Here is a 26,035-nt window from a genome sequence, read left to right on the forward strand (position 1 = left end):
TATAAGTACTACTGAATACTAGAGTAAATACTATAGTATTCACTGCAGGGTTTAGTCCACAGAACCACTACAGCGAATACTATAGTTTTTGTACCATAGAATACTGTAGTATTTATACCATAGTATACTATAGCATTTTTTTAATGTGTGTTCTGTGTGACATTTAATGTTGCTTGTAATTTGTATTACAGTATATTATAGAGACCAGCCAATAAGACAAACTAAATGGAGGAATAGAAAACACACGGACCTGGTTGATAAAGACCAGGACTTCTGCATGACTACTGCGTTACTGACCTGTTTCTCCTGCAGAGATTGTGGACGGAAACATCCATGACTACTGCTTACTGACCGGTTTCTCCTGCAGAGATTGTGGACGGAAACATCCATGACTACTGCGTTACTGACCTGTTTCTCCTGCAGAGATTGTGGATGGAAACATCCATGACTACTGTGCTACTGACCTGTTTCTCCTGCAGAGATTGTGGATGGAAACATCCATGACTACTGCGTTACTGACCTGTTTCTCCTGCAGAGATTGTGGATGGAAACATCTATGACTACTGTGTTACTGACCTGTTTCTCCTGCAGAGATTGTGGATGGAAACATCCATGACTACTGCGTTACTGACCTGTTTCTCCTGCAGAGATTGTGGATGGAAACATCCATGACTACTGTATTACTGACCTGTTTCTCCTGCAGAGATTGTGGATGGAAACATCCATGACTACTGCGTTACTGACCTGTTTCTCCTGCAGAGATTGTGGACGGAAACATCCCTGACTACTGCGTTACTGACCTGTTTCTCCTGCAGAGATTGTGGATGGAAACATCCATGACTACTGTGTTACTGACCTGTTTCTCCTGCAGAGATTGTGGATGGAAACATCCATGAATACTGCATTACTGACCTGTTTCTCCTGCAGAGATTGTGGATGGAAACATCCATGACTACTGTGTTACTGACCTGTTTCTCCTGCAGAGATTGTGGACGGAAACATCCATGACTACTGTGTTACTGACCTGTTTCTCCTGCAGAGATTGTGGACGGAAACATCCATGACTACTGCGTTACTGACCTGTTTCTCCTGCAGAGATTGTGGATGGAAACATCCATGACTACTGTGTTACTGACCTGTTTCTCCTGCAGAGATTGTGGACGGAAACATCCCTGACTACTGCGTTACTGACCTGTTTCTCCTGCAGAGATTGTGGACGGAAACATCCCTGACTACTGCGTTACTGACCTGTTTCTCCTGCAGAGATTGTGGATGGAAACATCCATGACTACTGTGTTACTGACCTGTTTCTCCTGCAGAGATTATGGATGGAAACATCCATGAATACTGCATTACTGACCTGTTTCTCCTGCAGAGATTGTGGATGGAAACATCCATGACTACTGTGTTACTGACCTGTTTCTCCTGCAGAGATTGTGGACGGAAACATCCATGACTACTGCGTTACTGACCTGTTTCTCCTGCAGAGATTGTGGATGGAAACATCCATGACTACTGTGTTACTGACCTGTTTCTCCTGCAGAGATTGTGGACGGAAACATCCCTGACTACTGCGTTACTGACCTGTTTCTCCTGCAGAGATTGTGGATGGAAACATCCATGACTACTGCGTTACTGACCTGTTTCTCCTGCAGAGATTGTGGACGGAAACATCCATGACTACTGCTTACTGACCTGTTTCTCCTGCAGAGATTGTGGACGGAAACATCCATGACTACTGCGTTACTGACCTGTTTCTCCTGCAGAGATTGTGGATGGAAACATCCATGACTACTGTGTTACTGACCTGTTTCTCCTGCAGAGATTGTGGATGGAAACATCCATGACTACTGCGTTACTGACCTGTTTCTCCTGCAGAGATTGTGGACGGAAACATCCATGACTACTGCGTTACTGACCTGTTTCTCCTGCAGAGATTGTGGATGGAAACATCCATGACTACTGTATTACTGACCTGTTTCTCCTGCAGAGATTGTGGATGGAAACATCCATGACTACTGCGTTACTGACCTGTTTCTCCTGCAGAGATTGTGGATGGAAACATCCATGACTACTGTGCTACTGACCTGTTTCTCCTGCAGAGATTGTGGATGGAAACATCCATGACTACTGCGTTACTGACCTGTTTCTCCTGCAGAGATTGTGGATGGAAACATCCATGACTACTGTGTTACTGACCTGTTTCTCCTGCAGAGATTGTGGATGGAAACATCCATGACTACTGCGTTACTGACCTGTTTCTCCTGCAGAGATTGTGGATGGAAACATCCATGACTACTGTATTACTGACCTGTTTCTCCTGCAGAGATTGTGGATGGAAACATCCATGACTACTGCGTTACTGACCTGTTTCTCCTGCAGAGATTGTGGACGGAAACATCCCTGACTACTGCGTTACTGACCTGTTTCTCCTGCAGAGATTGTGGATGGAAACATCCATGACTACTGTGTTACTGACCTGTTTCTCCTGCAGAGATTGTGGATGGAAACATCCATGAATACTGCATTACTGACCTGTTTCTCCTGCAGAGATTGTGGATGGAAACATCCATGACTACTGTGTTACTGACCTGTTTCTCCTGCAGAGATTGTGGACGGAAACATCCATGACTACTGTGTTACTGACCTGTTTCTCCTGCAGAGATTGTGGACGGAAACATCCATGACTACTGCGTTACTGACCTGTTTCTCCTGCAGAGATTGTGGATGGAAACATCCATGACTACTGTGTTACTGACCTGTTTCTCCTGCAGAGATTGTGGACGGAAACATCCCTGACTACTGCGTCACTGACCTGTTTCTCCTGCAGAGATTGTGGACGGAAACATCCCTGACTACTGCGTTACTGACCTGTTTCTCCTGCAGAGATTGTGGATGGAAACATCCATGACTACTGTGTTACTGACCTGTTTCTCCTGCAGAGATTATGGATGGAAACATCCATGAATACTGCATTACTGACCTGTTTCTCCTGCAGAGATTGTGGATGGAAACATCCATGACTACTGTGTTACTGACCTGTTTCTCCTGCAGAGATTGTGGACGGAAACATCCATGACTACTGCGTTACTGACCTGTTTCTCCTGCAGAGATTGTGGATGGAAACATCCATGACTACTGTGTTACTGACCTGTTTCTCCTGCAGAGATTGTGGACGGAAACATCCCTGACTACTGCGTTACTGACCTGTTTCTCCTGCAGAGATTGTGGATGGAAACATCCATGACTACTGCGTTACTGACCTGTTTCTCCTGCAGAGATTGTGGACGGAAACATCCATGACTACTGCTTACTGACCTGTTTCTCCTGCAGAGATTGTGGACGGAAACATCCATGACTACTGCGTTACTGACCTGTTTCTCCTGCAGAGATTGTGGATGGAAACATCCATGACTACTGTGTTACTGACCTGTTTCTCCTGCAGAGATTGTGGATGGAAACATCCATGACTACTGCGTTACTGACCTGTTTCTCCTGCAGAGATTGTGGACGGAAACATCCATGACTACTGCGTTACTGACCTGTTTCTCCTGCAGAGATTGTGGATGGAAACATCCATGACTACTGTATTACTGACCTGTTTCTCCTGCAGAGATTGTGGATGGAAACATCCATGACTACTGCGTTACTGACCTGTTTCTCCTGCAGAGATTGTGGACGGAAACATCCCTGACTACTGCGTTACTGACCTGTTTCTCCTGCAGAGATTGTGGATGGAAACATCCATGACTACTGCTTACTGACCTGTTTCTCCTGCAGAGATTGTGGATGGAAACATCCATGACTACTGTGTTACTGACCTGTTTCTCCTGCAGAGATTGTGGACGGAAACATCCCTGACTACTGCGTTACTGACCTGTTTCTCCTGCAGAGATTGTGGATGGAAACATCCATGACTACTGCGTTACTGACCTGTTTCTCCTGCAGAGATTGTGGACGGAAACATCCATGACTACTGCTTACTGACCTGTTTCTCCTGCAGAGATTGTGGACGGAAACATCCATGACTACTGCGTTACTGACCTGTTTCTCCTGCAGAGATTGTGGATGGAAACATCCATGACTACTGTGTTACTGACCTGTTTCTCCTGCAGAGATTGTGGATGGAAACATCCATGACTACTGCGTTACTGACCTGTTTCTCCTGCAGAGATTGTGGACGGAAACATCCATGACTACTGCGTTACTGACCTGTTTCTCCTGCAGAGATTGTGGATGGAAACATCCATGACTACTGCATTACTGACCTGTTTCTCCTGCAGAGATTGTGGATGGAAACATCCATGACTACTGCGTTACTGACCTGTTTCTCCTGCAGAGATTGTGGACGGAAACATCCCTGACTACTGCGTTACTGACCTGTTTCTCCTGCAGAGATTGTGGATGGAAACATCCATGACTACTGTGTTACTGACCTGTTTCTCCTGCAGAGATTGTGGATGGAAACATCCATGAATACTGCATTACTGACCTGTTTCTCCTGCAGAGATTGTGGATGGAAACATCCATGACTACTGTGTTACTGACCTGTTTCTCCTGCAGAGATTGTGGACGGAAACATCCATGACTACTGCGTTACTGACCTGTTTCTCCTGCAGAGATTGTGGATGGAAACATCCATGACTACTGTGTTACTGACCTGTTTCTCCTGCAGAGATTGTGGACGGAAACATCCCTGACTACTGCGTTACTGACCTGTTTCTCCTGCAGAGATTGTGGACGGAAACATCCCTGACTACTGCGTTACTGACCTGTTTCTCCTGCAGAGATTGTGGATGGAAACATCCATGACTACTGTGTTACTGACCTGTTTCTCCTGCAGAGATTGTGGATGGAAACATCCATGAATACTGCATTACTGACCTGTTTCTCCTGCAGAGATTGTGGATGGAAACATCCATGACTACTGTGTTACTGACCTGTTTCTCCTGCAGAGATTGTGGACGGAAACATCCATGACTACTGCGTTACTGACCTGTTTCTCCTGCAGAGATTGTGGATGGAAACATCCATGACTACTGTGTTACTGACCTGTTTCTCCTGCAGAGATTGTGGACGGAAACATCCCTGACTACTGCGTTACTGACCTGTTTCTCCTGCAGAGATTGTGGACGGAAACATCCCTGACTACTGCGTTACTGACCTGTTTCTCCTGCAGAGATTGTGGATGGAAACATCCATGACTACTGTGTTACTGACCTGTTTCTCCTGCAGAGATTGTGGATGGAAACATCCATGAATACTGCATTACTGACCTGTTTCTCCTGCAGAGATTGTGGATGGAAACATCCATGACTACTGTGTTACTGACCTGTTTCTCCTGCAGAGATTGTGGACGGAAACATCCCTGACTACTGCGTTACTGACCTGTTTCTCCTGCAGAGATTGTGGATGGAAACATCCATGACTACTGCTTACTGACCTGTTTCTCCTGCAGAGATTGTGGATGGAAACATCCATGACTACTGTGTTACTGACCTGTTTCTCCTGCAGAGATTGTGGACGGAAACATCCCTGACTACTGCGTTACTGACCTGTTTCTCCTGCAGAGATTGTGGATGGAAACATCCATGACTACTGCGTTACTGACCTGTTTCTCCTGCAGAGATTGTGGACGGAAACATCCATGACTACTGCTTACTGACCTGTTTCTCCTGCAGAGATTGTGGACGGAAACATCCATGACTACTGCGTTACTGACCTGTTTCTCCTGCAGAGATTGTGGATGGAAACATCCATGACTACTGTGTTACTGACCTGTTTCTCCTGCAGAGATTGTGGATGGAAACATCCATGACTACTGCGTTACTGACCTGTTTCTCCTGCAGAGATTGTGGACGGAAACATCCATGACTACTGCGTTACTGACCTGTTTCTCCTGCAGAGATTGTGGATGGAAACATCCATGACTACTGTATTACTGACCTGTTTCTCCTGCAGAGATTGTGGATGGAAACATCCATGACTACTGCGTTACTGACCTGTTTCTCCTGCAGAGATTGTGGACGGAAACATCCCTGACTACTGCGTTACTGACCTGTTTCTCCTGCAGAGATTGTGGATGGAAACATCCATGACTACTGTGTTACTGACCTGTTTCTCCTGCAGAGATTGTGGATGGAAACATCCATGAATACTGCATTACTGACCTGTTTCTCCTGCAGAGATTGTGGATGGAAACATCCATGACTACTGTGTTACTGACCTGTTTCTCCTGCAGAGATTGTGGACAGAAACATCCATGACTACTGAGTTACTGACCTGTTTCTCCTGCAGAGATTGTGGATGGAAACATCCATGACTACTGTGTTACTGACCTGTTTCTCCTGCAGAGATTGTGGACGGAAACATCCCTGACTACTGCGTTACTGACCTGTTTCTCCTGCAGAGATTGTGGACGGAAACATCCCTGACTACTGCGTTACTGACCTGTTTCTCCTGCAGAGATTGTGGATGGAAACATCCATGACTACTGTGTTACTGACCTGTTTCTCCTGCAGAGATTGTGGATGGAAACATCCATGAATACTGCATTACTGACCTGTTTCTCCTGCAGAGATTGTGGATGGAAACATCCATGACTACTGTGTTACTGACCTGTTTCTCCTGCAGAGATTGTGGACGGAAACATCCATGACTACTGCGTTACTGACCTGTTTCTCCTGCAGAGATTGTGGATGGAAACATCCATGACTACTGTGTTACTGACCTGTTTCTCCTGCAGAGATTGTGGATGGAAACATCCCTGACTACTGCGTTACTGACCTGTTTCTCCTGCAGAGATTGTGGACGGAAACATCCCTGACTACTGCGTTACTGACCTGTTTCTCCTGCAGAGATTGTGGATGGAAACATCCATGACTACTGTGTTACTGACCTGTTTCTCCTGCAGAGATTGTGGATGGAAACATCCATGAATACTGCATTACTGACCTGTTTCTCCTGCAGAGATTGTGGATGGAAACATCCATGACTACTGTGTTACTGACCTGTTTCTCCTGCAGAGATTGTGGACGGAAACATCCATGACTACTGCGTTACTGACCTGTTTCTCCTGCAGAGATTGTGGATGGAAACATCCATGACTACTGTGTTACTGACCTGTTTCTCCTGCAGAGATTGTGGATGGAAACATTAAGATGACTCTGGGAATGATCTGGACCATCATCCTGCGCTTCGCCATCCAAGACATCTCAGTGGAAGGTTAGTTAATATAGTCGTGTAGTTATAGTGTATAGTATGTTATCTCCATGGAAGGTTAGTTAATATAGTCATGTAGTTATAGTGTATAGTATGTTATCTCCATGGAAGGTTAGTTAATATAGTCATGTAGTTATAGTGTATAGTATGTTATCTCCATGGAAGGTTAGTTAATATAGTCGTGTAGTTATAGTGTATAGTATGTTATCTCCATGGAAGGTTAGTTAATATAGTCATGTAGTTATAGTGGTATGTATAGTATGTTATCTCCATGGAAGGTTAGTTAATATAGTCATGTAGTTATAGTGGTATGTATAGTATGTTATCTCCATGGAAGGTTAGTTAATACAGTCATGTAGTTATAGTGTATAGTATGTTATCTCCATGGAAGGTTAGTTAATATAGTCATGTAGTTATAGTGTATAGTATGTTATCTCCATGGAAGGTTAGTTAATATAGTCATGTAGTTATAGTGGTATGTATAGTATGTTATCTCCATGGAAGGTTAGTTAATATAGTCATGTAGTTATAGTGTATAGTATGTTATCTCCATGGAAGGTTAGTTAATACAGTCATGTAGTTATAGTGTATAGAATGTTATCTCCATGGAAGGTTAGTTAATATAGTCATGTAGTTATAGTGTATAGTATGTTATCTCCATGGAAGGTTAGTTAATATAGTCATGTAGTTATAGTGGTATGTATAGTATGTTATCTCCATGGAAGGTTAGTTAATATAGTCGTGTAGTTATAGTGTATAGTATGTTATCTCCATGGAAGGTTAGTTAATATAGTCATGTAGTTATAGTGGTATGTATAGTATGTTATCTCCATGGAAGGTTAGTTAATATAGTCATGTAGTTATAGTGGTATGTATAGTATGTTATCTCCATGGAAGGTTAGTTAATATAGTCATGTAGTTATAGTGGTATGTATAGTATGTTATCTCCATGGAAGGTTAGTTAATATAGTCATGTAGATATAGTGTATAGTATGTTATCTCCATGGAAGGTTAGTTAATATAGTCATGTAGTTATAGTGGTATGTATAGTATGTTATCTCCATGGAAGGTTAGTTAATATAGTCAGGTAGTTATAGTGTATAGTATGTTATCTCCATGGAAGGTTAGTTAATATAGTCATGTAGTTATAGTGTATAGTATGTTATCTCCATGGAAGGTTAGTTAATATAGTCATGTAGTTATAGTGGTATGTATAGTATGTTATCTCCATGGAAGGTTAGTTAATACAGTCATGTAGTTATAGTGGTATGTATAGTATGTTATCTCCATGGAAGGTTAGTTAATATAGTCATGTAGTTATAGTGTATAGTATGTTATCTCCATGGAAGGTTAGTTAATATAGTCATGTAGTTAGAGTGTATAGTATGTTATCTCCATGGAAGGTTAGTTAATACAGTCATGTAGTTATAGTATGTTATCTCCATGGAAGGTTAGTTAATACAGTCATGTAGTTATAGTGTATAGTGTGTTATCTCCATGGAAGGTTAGTTAATATAGTCGTGTAGTTATAGTGTATAGTATGTTATCTCCATGGAAGGTTAGTTAATATAGTCATGTAGTTATAGTGTATAGTATGTTATCTCCATGGAAGGTTAGTTAATATAGTCATGTAGTTATAGTGTATAGTATGTTATCTCCATGGAAGGTTAGTTAATATAGTCATGTAGTTATAGTGTATAGTATAGTATGTTATCTCCATGGAAGGTTAGTTAATATAGTCATGTAGTTATAGTGTATAGTATGTTATCTCCATGGAAGGTTAGTTAATATAGTCATGTAGTTATAGTGTATAGTATGTTATCTCCATGGAAGGTTAGTTAATATAGTCATGTAGTTATAGTGTATAGTATGTTATCTCCATGGAAGGTTAGTTAATATAGTCATGTAGTTATAGTGGTATGTATAGTATGTTATCTCCATGGAAGGTTAGTTAATATAGTCATGTAGTTATAGTGGTATGTATAGTATGTTATCTCCATGGAAGGTTAGTTAATATAGTCATGTAGTTATAGTGGTATGTATAGTATGTTATCTCCATGGAAGGTTAGTTAATATAGTCATGTAGTTATAGTGTATAGTATGTTATCTCCATGGAAGGTTAGTTAATATAGTCATGTAGTTATAGTGGTATGTATAGTATGTTATCTCCATGGAAGGTTAGTTAATATAGTCATGTAGTTATAGTGTATAGTATGTTATCTCCATGGAAGGTTAGTTAATATAGTCATGTAGTTATAGTGTATAGTATGTTATCTCCATGGAAGGTTAGTTAATATAGTCATGTAGTTATAGTGGTATGTATAGTATGTTATCTCCATGGAAGGTTAGTTAATATAGTCATGTAGTTATAGTGGTATGTATAGTATGTTATCTCCATGGAAGGTTAGTTAATATAGTCATGTAGTTATAGTATGTTATCTCCATGGAAGGTTAGTTAATATAGTCATGTAGTTATAGTGTATAGTATGTTATCTCCATGGAAGGTTAGTTAATATAGTCATGTAGTTATAGTGTATAGTATGTTATCTCCATGGAAGGTTAGTTAATATAGTCATGTAGTTATAGTGTATAGTATGTTATCTCCATGGAAGGTTAGTTAATATAGTCAGGTAGTTATAGTGTATAGTATGTTATCTCCATGGAAGGTTAGTTAATATAGTCATGTAGTTATAGTGTATAGTATGTTATCTCCATGGAAGGTTAGTTAATATAGTCATGTAGTTATACTGTATAGTATGTTATCTCCATGGAAGGTTAGTTAATATAGTCATGTAGTTATAGTGTATAGTATGTTATCTCCATGGAAGGTTAGTTAATATAGTCATGTAGTTATAGTGTATAGTATGTTATCTAAATGGAAGGTTAGTTAATATAGTCATGTAGTTATAGTGTATAGTATGTTATCTCCATGGAAGGTTAGTTAATATAGTCATGTAGTTATAGTGTATAGTATGTTATCTCCATGGAAGGTTAGTTAATATAGTCATGTAGTTATAGTGGTATGTATAGTATGTTATCTCCATGGAAGGTTAGTTAATATAGTCATGTAGTTATAGTGTATAGTATGTTATCTCCATGGAAGGTTAGTTAATATAGTCATGTAGTTATAGTGTATAGTATGTTATCTCCATGGAAGGTTAGTTAATATAGTCATGTAGTTATAGTGTATAGTATGTTATCTCCATGGAAGGTTAGTTAATATAGTCATGTAGTTATAGTGTATAGTATGTTATATCCATGGAAGGTTAGTTAATATAGTCATGTAGTTATAGTGTATAGTATGTTATCTCCATGGAAGGTTAGTTAATATAGTCATGTAGTTATAGTGTATAGTATGTTATCTCCATGGAAGGTTAGTTAATATAGTCGTGTAGTTATAGTGTATAGTATGTTATCTCCATGGAAGGTTAGTTAATATAGTCATGTAGTTATAGTGGTATGTATAGTATGTTATCTCCATGGAAGGTTAGTTAATATAGTCGTGTAGTTATAGTGTATAGTATGTTATCTCCATGGAAGGTTAGTTAATATAGTCATGTAGTTATAGTGGTATGTATAGTATGTTATCTCCATGGAAGGTTAGTTAATATAGTCATGTAGTTATAGTGGTATGTATAGTATGTTATCTCCATGGAAGGTTAGTTAATATAGTCATGTAGTTATAGTGGTATGTATAGTATGTTATCTCCATGGAAGGTTAGTTAATATAGTCAGGTAGTTATAGTGTATAGTATGTTATCTCCATGGAAGGTTAGTTAATATAGTCATGTAGTTATAGTGGTATGTATAGTATGTTATCTCCATGGAAGGTTAGTTAATATAGTCATGTAGTTATAGTGTATAGTATGTTATCTCCATGGAAGGTTAGTTAATATAGTCATGTAGTTATAGTGTATAGTATGTTATCTCCATGGAAGGTTAGTTAATATAGTCATGTAGTTATAGTGTATAGTATGTTATCTCCATGGAAGGTTAGTTAATATAGTCATGTAGTTATAGTGTATAGTATGTTATCTCCATGGAAGGTTAGTTAATATAGTCATGTAGTTATAGTGGTATGTATAGTATGTTATCTCCATGGAAGGTTAGTTAATATAGTCATGTAGTTATAGTGTATAGTATGTTATCTCCATGGAAGGTTAGTTAATATAGTCATGTAGTTATAGTGTATAGTATGTTATCTCCATGGAAGGTTAGTTAATACAGTCATGTAGTTATAGTGTATAGTATGTTATCTCCATGGAAGGTTAGTTAATACAGTCATGTAGTTATAGTGTACAGTATGTTATCTCCATGGAAGGTTAGTTAATATAGTCACGTAGTTATAGTGTATAGTATGTTATCTCCATGGAAGGTTAGTTAATACAGTCATGTAGTTATAGTGTATAGTATGTTATCTCCATGGAAGGTTAGTTAATATAGTCATGTAGTTATAGTGTATAGTATGTTATCTCCATGGAAGGTTAGTTAATACAGTCATGTAGTTATAGTATGTTATCTCCATGGAAGGTTAGTTAATACAGTCATGTAGTTATAGTATGTTATCTCCATGGAAGGTTAGTTAATATAGTCATGTAGTTATAGTGTATAGTATAGTATGTTATCTCCATGGAAGGTTAGTTAATATAGTCATGTAGTTATAGTTTATAGTATGTTATCTCCATGGAAGGTTAGTTAATATAGTCATGTAGTTATAGTGTATAGTATGTTATCTCCATGGAAGGTTAGTTAATATAGTCATGTAGTTATAGTGTATAGTATGTTATCTCCATGGAAGGTTAGTTAATATAGTCATGTAGTTATAGTGTACAGTATGTTATCTCCATGGAAGGTTAGTTAATATAGTCATGTAGTTATAGTGTATAGTATGTTATCTCCATGGAAGGTTAGTTAATATAGTCATGTAGTTATAGTGTATAGTATGTTATCTCCATGGAAGGTTAGTTAATATAGTCATGTAGTTATAGTGTATAGTATGTTATCTAAATGGAAGGTTAGTTAATATAGTCATGTAGTTATAGTGTATAGTATGTTATCTCCATGGAAGGTTAGTTAATATAGTCATGTAGTTATAGTGTATAGTATGTTATCTCCATGGAAGGTTAGTTAATATAGTCATGTAGTTATAGTGTATAGTATGTTATCTCCATGGAAGGTTAGTTAATATAGTCATGTAGTTATAGTGTATAGTATGTTATCTCCATGGAAGGTTAGTTAATATAGTCATGTAGTTATAGTGTATAGTATGTTATCTCCATGGAAGGTTAGTTAATATAGTCATGTAGTTATAGTGTATAGTATGTTATCTCCATGGAAGGTTAGTTAATATAGTCATGTAGTTATAGTGGTATGTATAGTATGTTATCTCCATGGAAGGTTAGTTAATATAGTCATGTAGTTATAGTGTATAGTATAGTATGTTATCTCCATGGAAGGTTAGTTAATATAGTCATGTAGTTATAGTGTATAGTATGTTATCTCCATGGAAGGTTAGTTAATATAGTCATGTAGTTATAGTGTATAGTATGTTATCTCCATGGAAGGTTAGTTAATATAGTCATGTAGTTATAGTGTATAGTATGTTATCTCCATGGAAGGTTAGTTAATATAGTCATGTAGTTATAGTGTATAGTATGTTATCTCCATGGAAGGTTAGTTAATACAGTCATGTAGTTATAGTGTATAGTATGTTATCTCCATGGAAGGTTAGTTAATACAGTCATGTAGTTATAGTTTATAGTATGTTATCTCCATGGAAGGTTAGTTAATATAGTCATGTAGTTATAGTGTATAGTATGTTATCTCCATGGAAGGTTAGTTAATACAGTCATGTAGTTATAGTATGTTATCTCCATGGAAGGTTAGTTAATACAGTCATGTAGTTATAGTATGTTATCTCCATGGAAGGTTAGTTAATATAGTCATGTAGTTATAGTGTATAGTATGTTATCTCCATGGAAGGTTAGTTAATATAGTCATGTAGTTATAGTGTATAGTATGTTATCTCCATGGAAGGTTAGTTAATATAGTCATGTAGTTATAGTGGTATGTATAGTATGTTATCTCCATGGAAGGTTAGTTAATATAGTCATGTAGTTATAGTGTATAGTATGTTATCTCCATGGAAGGTTAGTTAATATAGTCATGTAGTTATAGTGTATAGTATGTTATCTCCATGGAAGGTTAGTTAATATAGTCATGTATTTATAGTGTACAGTATGTTATCTCCATGGAAGGTTAGTTAATATAGTCACGTAGTTATAGTGTATAGTATGTTATCTCCATGGAAGGTTAGTTAATACAGTCATGTAGTTATAGTGTATAGTATGTTATCTCCATGGAAGGTTAGTTAATATAGTCATGTAGTTATAGTGTATAGTATGTTATCTCCATGGAAGGTTAGTTAATATCGTCATGTAGTTATAGTGTATAGTATGTTATCTCCATGGAAGGTTAGTTAATATAGTCATGTAGTTATAGTGTATAGTATGTTATCTCCATGGAAGGTTAGTTAATATAGTCATGTAGTTATAGTGTATAGTATGTTATCTCCATGGAAGGTTAGTTAATATAGTCATGTAGTTATAGTGTATAGTATGTTATCTCCATGGAAGGTTAGTTAATATAGTCATGTAGTTATAGTGTATAGTATGTTATCTCCATGGAAGGTTAGTTAATATAGTCATGTAGTTATAGTGTATAGTATGTTATCTCCATGGAAGGTTAGTTAATATAGTCATGTAGTTATAGTGTATAGTATGTTATCTCCATGGAAGGTTAGTTAATATAGTCATGTAGTTATAGTGTATAGTATGTTATCTCCATGGAAGGTTAGTTAATATAGTCATGTAGTTATAGTGTATAGTATGTTATCTCCATGGAAGGTTAGTTAATATAGTCATGTAGTTATAGTGTATAGTATGTTATCTCCATGGAAGGTTAGTTAATATAGTCATGTAGTTATAGTGTATAGTATGTTATCTCCATGGAAGGTTAGTTAATATAGTCATGTAGTTATAGTGTATAGTATGCTATCTCCATGGAAGGTTAGTTAATACAGTCATGTAGTTATAGTATGTTATCTCCATGGAAGGTTAGTTAATACAGTCATGTAGTTATAGTATGTTATCTCCATGGAAGGTTAGTTAATATAGTCATGTAGTTATAGTGTATAGTATAGTATGTTATCTCCATGGAAGGTTAGTTAATATAGTCATGTAGTTATAGTGTATAGTATGTTATCTCCATGGAAGGTTAGTTAATATAGTCATGTAGTTATAGTGTATAGTATGTTATCTCCATGGAAGGTTAGTTAATATAGTCATGTAGTTATAGTGTATAGTATGTTATCTCCATGGAAGGTTAGTTAATATAGTCATGTAGTTATAGTGTATAGTATGTTATCTCCATGGAAGGTTAGTTAATATAGTCATGTAGTTATAGTGTATAGTATGTTATCTCCATGGAAGGTTAGTTAATATAGTCATGTAGTTATAGTGTATAGTATGTTATCTCCATGGAAGGTTAGTTAATATAGTCATGTAGTTATAGTGTATAGTATGTTATCTCCATGGAAGGTTAGTTAATACAGTCATGTAGTTATAGTGTATAGTATGTTATCTCCATGGAAGGTTAGTTAATACAGTCATGTAGTTATAGTTTATAGTATGTTATCTCCATGGAAGGTTAGTTAATATAGTCATGTAGTTATAGTGTATAGTATGTTATCTCCATGGAAGGTTAGTTAATATAGTCATGTAGTTATAGTGGTATGTATAGTATGTTATCTCCATGGAAGGTTAGTTAATACAGTCATGTAGTTATAGTATGTTATCTCCATGGAAGGTTAGTTAATACAGTCATGTAGTTATAGTATGTTATCTCCATGGAAGGTTAGTTAATATAGTCATGTAGTTATAGTGTATAGTATAGTATGTTATCTCCATGGAAGGTTAGTTAATATAGTAATGTAGTTATAGTGTATAGTATGTTATCTCCATGGAAGGTTAGTTAATATAGTCATGTAGTTATAGTGTATAGTATGTTATCTCCATGGAAGGTTAGTTAATATAGTCATGTAGTTATAGTGTATAGTATGTTATCTCCATGGAAGGTTAGTTAATATAGTCATGTAGTTATAGTGTATAGTATGTTATCTCCATGGAAGGTTAGTTAATATAGTCATGTAGTTATAGTGTATAGTATGTTATCTCCATGGAAGGTTAGTTAATATAGTCATGTAGTTATAGTGTATAGTATGTTATCTCCATGGAAGGTTAGTTAATATAGTCATGTAGTTATAGTGTATAGTATGTTATCTCCATGGAAGGTAAGTTAATATAGTCATGTAGTTATAGTGTATAGTATGTTATCTCCATGGAAGGTTAGTTAATATAGTCATGTAGTTATAGTGTATAGTATGTTATCTCCATGGAAGGTTAGTTAATACAGTCATGTAGTTATAGTGTATAGTATGTTATCTCCATGGAAGGTTAGTTAATACAGTCATGTAGTTATAGTTTATAGTATGTTATCTCCATGGAATGTTAGTTAATATAGTCATGTAGTTATAGTGTATAGTATGTTATCTCCATGGAAGGTTAGTTAATATAGTCATGTAGTTATAGTGGTATGTATAGTATGTTATCTCCATGGAAGGTTAGTTAATATAGTCATGTAGTTATAGTGGTATGTATAGTATGTTATCTCCATGGAAGGTTAGTTAATATAGTCATGTAGTTATAGTGTATAGTATGTTATCTCCATGGAAGGTTAGTTAATATAGTCATGTAGTTATAGTGTACAGTATGTTATCTCCGTGGAATGTTAGTTAATATAGTCATGTAGTTATAGTGTATAGTATGTTATCTCCATGGAAGGTTAGTTAATATAGTCATGTAGTTATAGTGTATAGTATGTTATCTCCATGGAAGGTTAGTTAATACAGTCATGTAGTTATAGATTATAGTATGTTATCTCCATGGAAGGTTAGTTAATATAGTCATGTAGTTATAGTGTATAGTATGTTATCTCCATGGAAGGTTAGTTAATATAGTCATGTAGTTATAGTGGTATGTATAGTATGTTATCTCCATGGAAGGTTAGTTAATATAGTCATGTAGTTATAGTGGTATGTATAGTATGTTATCTCCATGGAAGGTTAGTTAATATAGTCATGTAGTTATAGTGTATAGTATGTTATCTCCATGGAAGGTTAGTTAATATAGTCATGTAGTTATAGTGTATAGTATGTTATCTCCATGGAAGGTTAGTTAATATAGTCATGTAGTTATAGTGGTATGTATAGTATGTTATCTCCATGGAAGGTTAGTTAATATAGTCATGTAGTTATAGTGTATAGTATGTTATCTCCATGGAAGGTTAGTTAATATAGTCATGTAGTTATAGTGTATAGTATGTTATCTCCATGGAAGGTTAGTTAATACAGTCATGTAGTTATAGTGTATAGTATGTTATCTCCATGGAAGGTTAGTTAATATAGTCATGTAGTTATAGTGGTATGTATGTTATCTCCATGGAAGGTTAGTTAATATAGTCATGTAGTTATAGTGTATAGTATGTTATCTCCATGGAAGGTTAGTTAATATAGCCATGTAGTTATAGTGTATAGTATGTTATCTCCATGGAAGGTTAGTTAATATAGTCATGTAGTTATAGTGTATAGTATGTTATCTCCATGGAAGGTTAGTTAATATAGTCATGTAGTTATAGTGTATAGTATGTTATCTCCATGGAAGGTTAGTTAATATAGTCATGTAGTAATAGTGTATAGTATGTTATCTCCATGGAAGGTTAGTTAATACAGTCATGTAGTTATAGTATGTTATCTCCATGGAAGGTTAGTTAATACAGTCATGTAGTTATAGTATGTTATCTCCATGGAAGGTTAGTTAATATAGTCATGTAGTTATAGTGTATAGTATAGTATGTTATCTCCATGGAAGGTTAGTTAATATAGTCATGTAGTTATAGTGTATAGTATAGTATGTTATCTCCATGGAAGGTTAGTTAATATAGTCATGTAGTTATAGTGTATAGTATGTTATCTCCATGGAAGGTTAGTTAATATAGTCATGTAGTTATTGTGTATAGTATGTTATCTCCATGGAAGGTTAGTTAATACAGTCATGTAGTTATAGTGTATAGTATGTTATCTCCATGGAAGGTTAGTTAATATAGTCATGTAGTTATAGTGTATAGTATGTTATCTCCATGGAAGGTTAGTTAATATAGTCATGTAGTTATAGTGTATAGTATGTTATCTCCATGGAAGGTTAGTTAATATAGTCATGTAGTTATAGTGTATAGTATGTTATCTCCATGGAAGGTTAGTTAATATAGTCATGTAGTTATAGTGTATAGTATGTTATCTCCATGGAAGGTTAGTTAATATAGTCATGTAGTTATAGTGTATAGTATGTTATCTCCATGGAAGGTTAGTTAATATAGTCATGTAGTTATAGTGTATAGTATGTTATCTCCATGGAAGGTTAGTTAATATAGTCATGTAGTTATAGTGGTATGTATAGTATGTTATCTCCATGGAAGGTTAGTTAATATAGTCATGTAGTTATAGTGTATAGTATAGTATGTTATCTCCATGGAAGGTTAGTTAATATAGTCATGTAGTTATAGTGTATAGTATGTTATCTCCATGGAAGGTTAGTTAATATAGTCATGTAGTTATAGTGTATAGTATGTTATCTCCATGGAAGGTTAGTTAATATAGTCATGTAGTTATAGTGTATAGTATGTTATCTCCATGGAAGGTTAGTTAATATAGTCATGTAGTTATAGTGTATAGTATGTTATCTCCATGGAAGGTTAGTTAATACAGTCATGTAGTTATAGTGTATAGTATGTTATCTCCATGGAAGGTTAGTTAATACAGTCATGTAGTTATAGTTTATAGTATGTTATCTCCATGGAAGGTTAGTTAATATAGTCATGTAGTTATAGTGTATAGTATGTTATCTCCATGGAAGATTAGTTAATACAGTCATGTAGTTATAGTATGTTATCTCCATGGAAGGTTAGTTAATACAGTCATGTAGTTATAGTATGTTATCTCCATGGAAGGTTAGTTAATATAGTCATGTAGTTATAGTGTATAGTATGTTATCTCCATGGAAGGTTAGTTAATATAGTCATGTAGTTATAGTGTATAGTATGTTATCTCCATGGAAGGTTAGTTAATATAGTCATGTAGTTATAGTGTATAGTATGTTATCTCCATGGAAGGTTAGTTAATATAGTCATGTAGTTATTGTGTATAGTATGTTATCTCCATGGAAGGTTAGTTAATACAGTCATGTAGTTATAGTGTATAGTATGTTATCTCCATGGAAGGTTAGTTAATATAGTCATGTAGTTATAGTGTATAGTATGTTATCTCCATGGAAGGTTAGTTAATATAGTCATGTAGTTATAGTGTATAGTATGTTATCTCCATGGAAGGTTAGTTAATATAGTCATGTAGTTATAGTGTATAGTATGTTATCTCCATGGAAGGTTAGTTAATATAGTCATGTAGTTATAGTGTATAGTATGTTATCTCCATGGAAGGTTAGTTAATATAGTCATGTAGTTATAGTGTATAGTATGTTATCTCCATGGAAGGTTAGTTAATATAGTCATGTAGTTATAGTGTATAGTATGTTATCTCCATGGAAGGTTAGTTAATATAGTCATGTAGTTATAGTGGTATGTATAGTATGTTATCTCCATGGAAGGTTAGTTAATATAGTCATGTAGTTATAGTGTATAGTATAGTATGTTATCTCCATGGAAGGTTAGTTAATATAGTCATGTAGTTATAGTGTATAGTATGTTATCTCCATGGAAGGTTAGTTAATATAGTCATGTAGTTATAGTGTATAGTATGTTATCTCCATGGAAGGTTAGTTAATATAGTCATGTAGTTATAGTGTATAGTATGTTATCTCCATGGAAGGTTAGTTAATATAGTCATGTAGTTATAGTGTATAGTATGTTATCTCCATGGAAGGTTAGTTAATACAGTCATGTAGTTATAGTGTATAGTATGTTATCTCCATGGAAGGTTAGTTAATACAGTCATGTAGTTATAGTTTATAGTATGTTATCTCCATGGAAGGTTAGTTAATATAGTCATGTAGTTATAGTGTATAGTATGTTATCTCCATGGAAGGTTAGTTAATACAGTCATGTAGTTATAGTATGTTATCTCCATGGAAGGTTAGTTAATACAGTCATGTAGTTATAGTATGTTATCTCCATGGAAGGTTAGTTAATATAGTCATGTAGTTATAGTGTATAGTATGTTATCTCCATGGAAGGTTAGTTAATATAGTCATGTAGTTATAGTGTATAGTATGTTATCTCCATGGAAGGTTAGTTAATATAGTCATGTAGTTATAGTGTATAGTATGTTATCTCCATGGAAGGTTAGTTAATATAGTCATGTAGTTATAGTGTATAGTATGTTATCTCCATGGAAGGTTAGTTAATATAGTCATGTAGTTATAGTGTATAGTATGTTATCTCCATGGAAGGTTAGTTAATATAGTCATGTAGTTATAGTGTATAGTATGTTATCTCCATGGAAGGTTAGTTAATATAGTCATGTAGTTATAGTGTATAGTATGTTATCTCCATGGAAGGTTAGTTAATATAGTCATGTAGTTATAGTGTATAGTATGTTATCTCCATGGAAGGTTAGTTAATACAGTCATGTAGTTATAGTATGTTATCTCCATGGAAGGTTAGTTAATACAGTCATGTAGTTATAGTATGTTATCTCCATGGAAGGTTAGTTAATATAGTCATGTAGTTATAGTGTATAGTATAGTATGTTATCTCCATGGAAGGTTAGTTAATATAGTCATGTAGTTATAGTGTATAGTATGTTATCTCCATGGAAGGTTAGTTAATATAGTCATGTAGTTATAGTGTATAGTATGTTATCTCCATGGAAGGTTAGTTAATATAGTCATGTAGTTATAGTGTATAGTATGTTATCTCCATGGAAGGTTAGTTAATATAGTCATGTAGTTATAGTGTATAGTATGTTATCTCCATGGAAGGTTAGTTAATATAGTCATGTAGTTATAGTGTATAGTATGTTATCTCCATGGAAGGTTAGTTAATATAGTCATGTAGTTATAGTGTATAGTATGTTATCTCCATGGAAGGTTAGTTAATACAGTCATGAAGTTATAGTGTATAGTATGTTATCTCCATGGAAGGTTAGTTAATACAGTCATGTAGTTATAGTTTATAGTATGTTATCTCCATGGAAGGTTAGTTAATATAGTCATGTAGTTATAGTGTATAGTATGTTATCTCCATGGAAGGTTAGTTAATATAGTCATGTAGTTATAGTGGTATGTATAGTATGTTATCTCCATGGAAGGTTAGTTGATACAGTCATGTAGTTATAGTATGTTATCTCCATGGAAGGTTAGTTAATACAGTCATGTAGTTATAGTATGTTATCTCCATGGAAGGTTAGTTAATATAGTCATGTAGTTATAGTGTATAGTATAGTATGTTATCTCCATGGAAGGTTAGTTAATATAGTCATGTAGTTATAGTGTATAGTATGTTATCTCCATGGAAGGTTAGTTAATATAGTCATGTAGTTATAGTGTATAGTATGTTATCTCCATGGAAGGTTAGTTAATATAGTCATGTAGTTATAGTGTATAGTATGTTATCTCCATGGAAGGTTAGTTAATATAGTCATGTAGTTATAGTGTATAGTATGTTATCTCCATGGAAGGTTAGTTAATATAGTCATGTAGTTATAGTGTATAGTATGTTATCTCCATGGAAGGTTAGTTAATATAGTCATGTAGTTATAGTGTATAGTATGTTATCTCCATGGAAGGTTAGTTAATATAGTCATGTAGTTATAGTGTATAGTATGTTATCTCCATGGAAGGTTAGTTAATATAGTCATGTAGTTATAGTGTATAGTATGTTATCTCCATGGAAGGTTAGTTAATATAGTCATGTAGTTATAGTGTATAGTATGTTATCTCCATGGAAGGTTAGTTAATATAGTCATGTATTTATAGTGTACAGTATGTTATCTCCATGGAAGGTTAGTTAATATAGTCACGTAGTTATAGTGTATAGTATGTTATCTCCATGGAAGGTTAGTTAATACAGTCATGTAGTTATAGTGTATAGTATGTTATCTCCATGGAAGGTTAGTTAATATAGTCATGTAGTTATAGTGTATAGTATGTTATCTCCATGGAAGGTTAGTTAATATAGTCATGTAGTTATAGTGTATAGTATGTTATCTCCATGGAAGGTTAGTTAATATAGTCATGTAGTTATAGTGTATAGTATGTTATCTCCATGGAAGGTTAGTTAATATAGTCATGTAGTTATAGTGTATAGTATGTTATCTCCATGGAAGGTTAGTTAATATAGTCATGTAGTTATAGTGTATAGTATGTTATCTCCATGGAAGGTTAGTTAATATAGTCATGTAGTTATAGTGTATAGTATGTTATCTCCATGGAAGGTTAGTTAATATAGTCATGTAGTTATAGTGTATAGTATGTTATCTCCATGGAAGGTTAGTTAATATAGTCATGTAGTTATAGTGTATAGTATGTTATCTCCATGGAAGGTTAGTTAATATAGTCATGTAGTTATAGTGTATAGTATGTTATCTCCATGGAAGGTTAGTTAATATAGTCATGTAGTTATAGTGTATAGTATGTTATCTCCATGGAAGGTTAGTTAATATAGTCATGTAGTTATAGTGTATAGTATGTTATCTCCATGGAAGGTTAGTTAATATAGTCATGTAGTTATAGTGTATAGTATGTTATCTCCATGGAAGGTTAGTTAATACAGTCATGTAGTTATAGTATGTTATCTCCATGGAAGGTTAGTTAATACAGTCATGTAGTTATAGTATGTTATCTCCATGGAAGGTTAGTTAATATAGTCATGTAGTTATAGTGTATAGTATAGTATGTTATCTCCATGGAAGGTTAGTTAATATAGTCATGTAGTTATAGTGTATAGTATGTTATCTCCATGGAAGGTTAGTTAATATAGTCATGTAGTTATAGTGTATAGTATGTTATCTCCATGGAAGGTTAGTTAATATAGTCATGTAGTTATAGTGTATAGTATGTTATCTCCATGGAAGGTTAGTTAATATAGTCATGTAGTTATAGTGTATAGTATGTTATCTCCATGGAAGGTTAGTTAATATAGTCATGTAGTTATAGTGTATAGTATGTTATCTCCATGGAAGGTTAGTTAATATAGTCATGTAGTTATAGTGTATAGTATGTTATCTCCATGGAAGGTTAGTTAATACAGTCATGAAGTTATAGTGTATAGTATGTTATCTCCATGGAAGGTTAGTTAATACAGTCATGTAGTTATAGTTTATAGTATGTTATCTCCATGGAAGGTTAGTTAATATAGTCATGTAGTTATAGTGTATAGTATGTTATCTCCATGGAAGGTTAGTTAATATAGTCATGTAGTTATAGTGGTATGTATAGTATGTTATCTCCATGGAAGGTTAGTTGATACAGTCATGTAGTTATAGTATGTTATCTCCATGGAAGGTTAGTTAATACAGTCATGTAGTTATAGTATGTTATCTCCATGGAAGGTTAGTTAATATAGTCATGTAGTTATAGTGTATAGTATGTTATCTCCATGGAAGGTTAGTTAATACAGTCATGTAGTTATAGTGCATAGTATGTTATCTCCATGGAAGGTTAGTTAATACAGTCATGTAGTTATAGTTTATAGTATGTTATCTCCATGGAAGGTTAGTTAATATAGTCATGTAGTTATAGTGTATAGTATGTTATCTCCATGGAAGGTTAGTTAATATAGTCATGTAGTTATAGTGGTATGTATAGTATGTTATCTCCATGGAAGGTTAGTTAATATAGTCATGTAGTTATAGTGGTATGTATAGTATGTTATCTCCATGGAAGGTTAGTTAATATAGTCATGTAGTTATAGTGTATAGTATGTTATCTCCATGGAAGGTTAGTTAATATAGTCATGTAGTTATAGTGTACAGTATGTTATCTCCGTGGAATGTTAGTTAATATAGTCATGTAGTTATAGTGTATAGTATGTTATCTCCATGGAAGGTTAGTTAATATAGTCATGTAGTTATAGTGTATAGTATGTTATCTCCATGGAAGGTTAGTTAATACAGTCATGTAGTTATAGATTATAGTATGTTATCTCCATGGAAGGTTAGTTAATATAGTCATGTAGTTATAGTGTATAGTATGTTATCTCCATGGAAGGTTAGTTAATACAGTCACGTAGTTATAGTGTATAGTATGTTATCTCCATGGAAGGTTAGTTAATATAGTCATGTAGTTATAGTGGTATGTATAGTATGTTATCTCCATGGAAGGTTAGTTAATATAGTCATGTAGTTATAGTGGTATGTATAGTATGTTATCTCCATGGAAGGTTAGTTAATATAGTCATGTAGTTATAGTGTATAGTATGTTATCTCCATGGAAGGTTAGTTAATATAGTCATGTAGTTATAGTGTATAGTATGTTATCTCCATGGAAGGTTAGTTAATATAGTCATGTAGTTATAGTGGTATGTATAGTATGTTATCTCCATGGAAGGTTAGTTAATATAGTCATGTAGTTATAGTGTATAGTATGTTATCTCCATGGAAGGTTAGTTAATATAGTCATGTAGTTATAGTGTATAGTATGTTATCTCCATGGAAGGTTAGTTAATATAGTCATGTATTTATTGTGTACAGTATGTTATCTCCATGGAAGGTTAGTTAATATAGTCACGTAGTTATAGTGTATAGTATGTTATCTCCATGGAAGGTTAGTTAATACAGTCATGTAGTTATAGTGTATAGTATGTTATCTCCATGGAAGGTTTGTTAATATAGTCATGTAGTTATAGTGGTATGTATGTTATCTCCATGGAAGGTTAGTTAATATAGTCATGTAGTTATAGTGTATAGTATGTTATCTCCATGGAAGGTTAGTTAATATAGTCATGTAGTTATAGTGTATAGTATGTTATCTCCATGGAAGGTTAGTTAATATAGTCATGTAGTTATAGTGTATAGTATGTTATCTCCATGGAAGGTTAGTTAATATAGTCATGTAGTTATAGTGTATAGTATGTTATCTCCATGGAAGGTTAGTTAATATAGTCATGTAGTAATAGTGTATAGTATGTTATCTCCATGGAAGGTTAGTTAAAACAGTCATGTAGTTATAGTATGTTATCTCCATGGAAGGTTAGTTAATACAGTCATGTAGTTATAGTATGTTATCTCCATGGAAGGTTAGTTAATATAGTCATGTAGTTATAGTGTATAGTATGTTATCTCCATGGAAGGTTAGTTAATATAGTCATGTAGTTATAGTGTATAGTATGTTATCTCCATGGAAGGTTAGTTAATATAGTCATGTAGTTATAGTGTATAGTATGTTATCTCCATGGAAGGTTAGTTAATATAGTCATGTAGTTATAGTGTATAGTATGTTATCTCCATGGAAGGTTAGTTAATATAGTCATGTAGTTATAGTGTATAGTATGTTATCTCCATGGAAGGTTAGTTAATATAGTCATGTAGTTATAGTGTATAGTATGTTATCTCCATGGAAGGTTAGTTAATATAGTCATGTAGTTATAGTGTATAGTATGTTATCTCCATGGAAGGTTAGTTAATACAGTCATGTAGTTATAGTGTATAGTATGTTATCTCCATGGAAGGTTAGTTAATACAGTCATGTAGTTATAGTTTATAGTATGTTATCTCCATGGAAGGTTAGTTAATATAGTCATGTAGTTATAGTGTATAGTATGTTATCTCCATGGAAGGTTAGTTAATATAGTCATGTAGTTATAGTGGTATGTATAGTATGTTATCTCCATGGAAGGTTAGTTAATACAGTCATGTAGTTATAGTATGTTATCTCCATGGAAGGTTAGTTAATACAGTCATGTAGTTATAGTATGTTATCTCCATGGAAGGTTAGTTAATATAGTCATGTAGTTATAGTGTATAGTATAGTATGTTATCTCCATGGAAGGTTAGTTAATATAGTAATGTAGTTATAGTGTATAGTATGTTATCTCCATGGAAGGTTAGTTAATATAGTCATGTAGTTATAGTGTATAGTATGTTATCTCCATGGAAGGTAAGTTAATATAGTCATGTAGTTATAGTGTATAGTATGTTATCTCCATGGAAGGTTAGTTAATATAGTCATGTAGTTATAGTGTATAGTATGTTATCTCCATGGAAGGTTAGTTAATACAGTCATGTAGTTATAGTGTATAGTATGTTATCTCCATGGAAGGTTAGTTAATATAGTCATGTAGTTATAGTGTATAGTATGTTATCTCCATGGAAGGTTAGTTAATATAGTCATGTAGTTATAGTGGTATGTATAGTATGTTATCTCCATGGAAGGTTAGTTAATATAGTCATGTAGTTATAGTGGTATGTATAGTATGTTATCTCCATGGAAGGTTAGTTAATATAGTCATGTAGTTATAGTGTATAGTATGTTATCTCCATGGAAGGTTAGCTAATATAGTCATGTAGTTATAGTGTACAGTATGTTATCTCCGTGGAATGTTAGTTAATATAGTCATGTAGTTATAGTGTATAGTATGTTATCTCCATGGAAGGTTAGTTAATATAGTCATGTAGTTATAGTGTATAGTATGTTATCTCCATGGAAGGTTAGTTAATACAGTCATGTAGTTATAGTTTATAGTATGTTAT

General features: G+C 34.5%; 1 protein-coding gene across 1 annotated transcript in view; it reads left to right on the forward strand.

Annotated features, from left to right (window-relative positions):
• The window catches only part of LOC129842269 (alpha-actinin-2-like), a 124,551-nt gene that overhangs the window by 21,905 nt on the left and 76,611 nt on the right, over nucleotides 1-26,035 (forward strand). The window contains exon 4 of the mRNA XM_055910749.1: nucleotides 7,138-7,224. Coding sequence (XP_055766724.1) covers nucleotides 7,138-7,224 — 87 coding nt within the window. The remainder of the gene's footprint in view (nucleotides 1-7,137; nucleotides 7,225-26,035) is intronic.

This window comes from Salvelinus fontinalis, unplaced genomic scaffold, assembly GCF_029448725.1.
Source record: "Salvelinus fontinalis isolate EN_2023a unplaced genomic scaffold, ASM2944872v1 scaffold_0028, whole genome shotgun sequence".
Lineage (NCBI taxonomy): Eukaryota > Metazoa > Chordata > Actinopteri > Salmoniformes > Salmonidae > Salvelinus > Salvelinus fontinalis.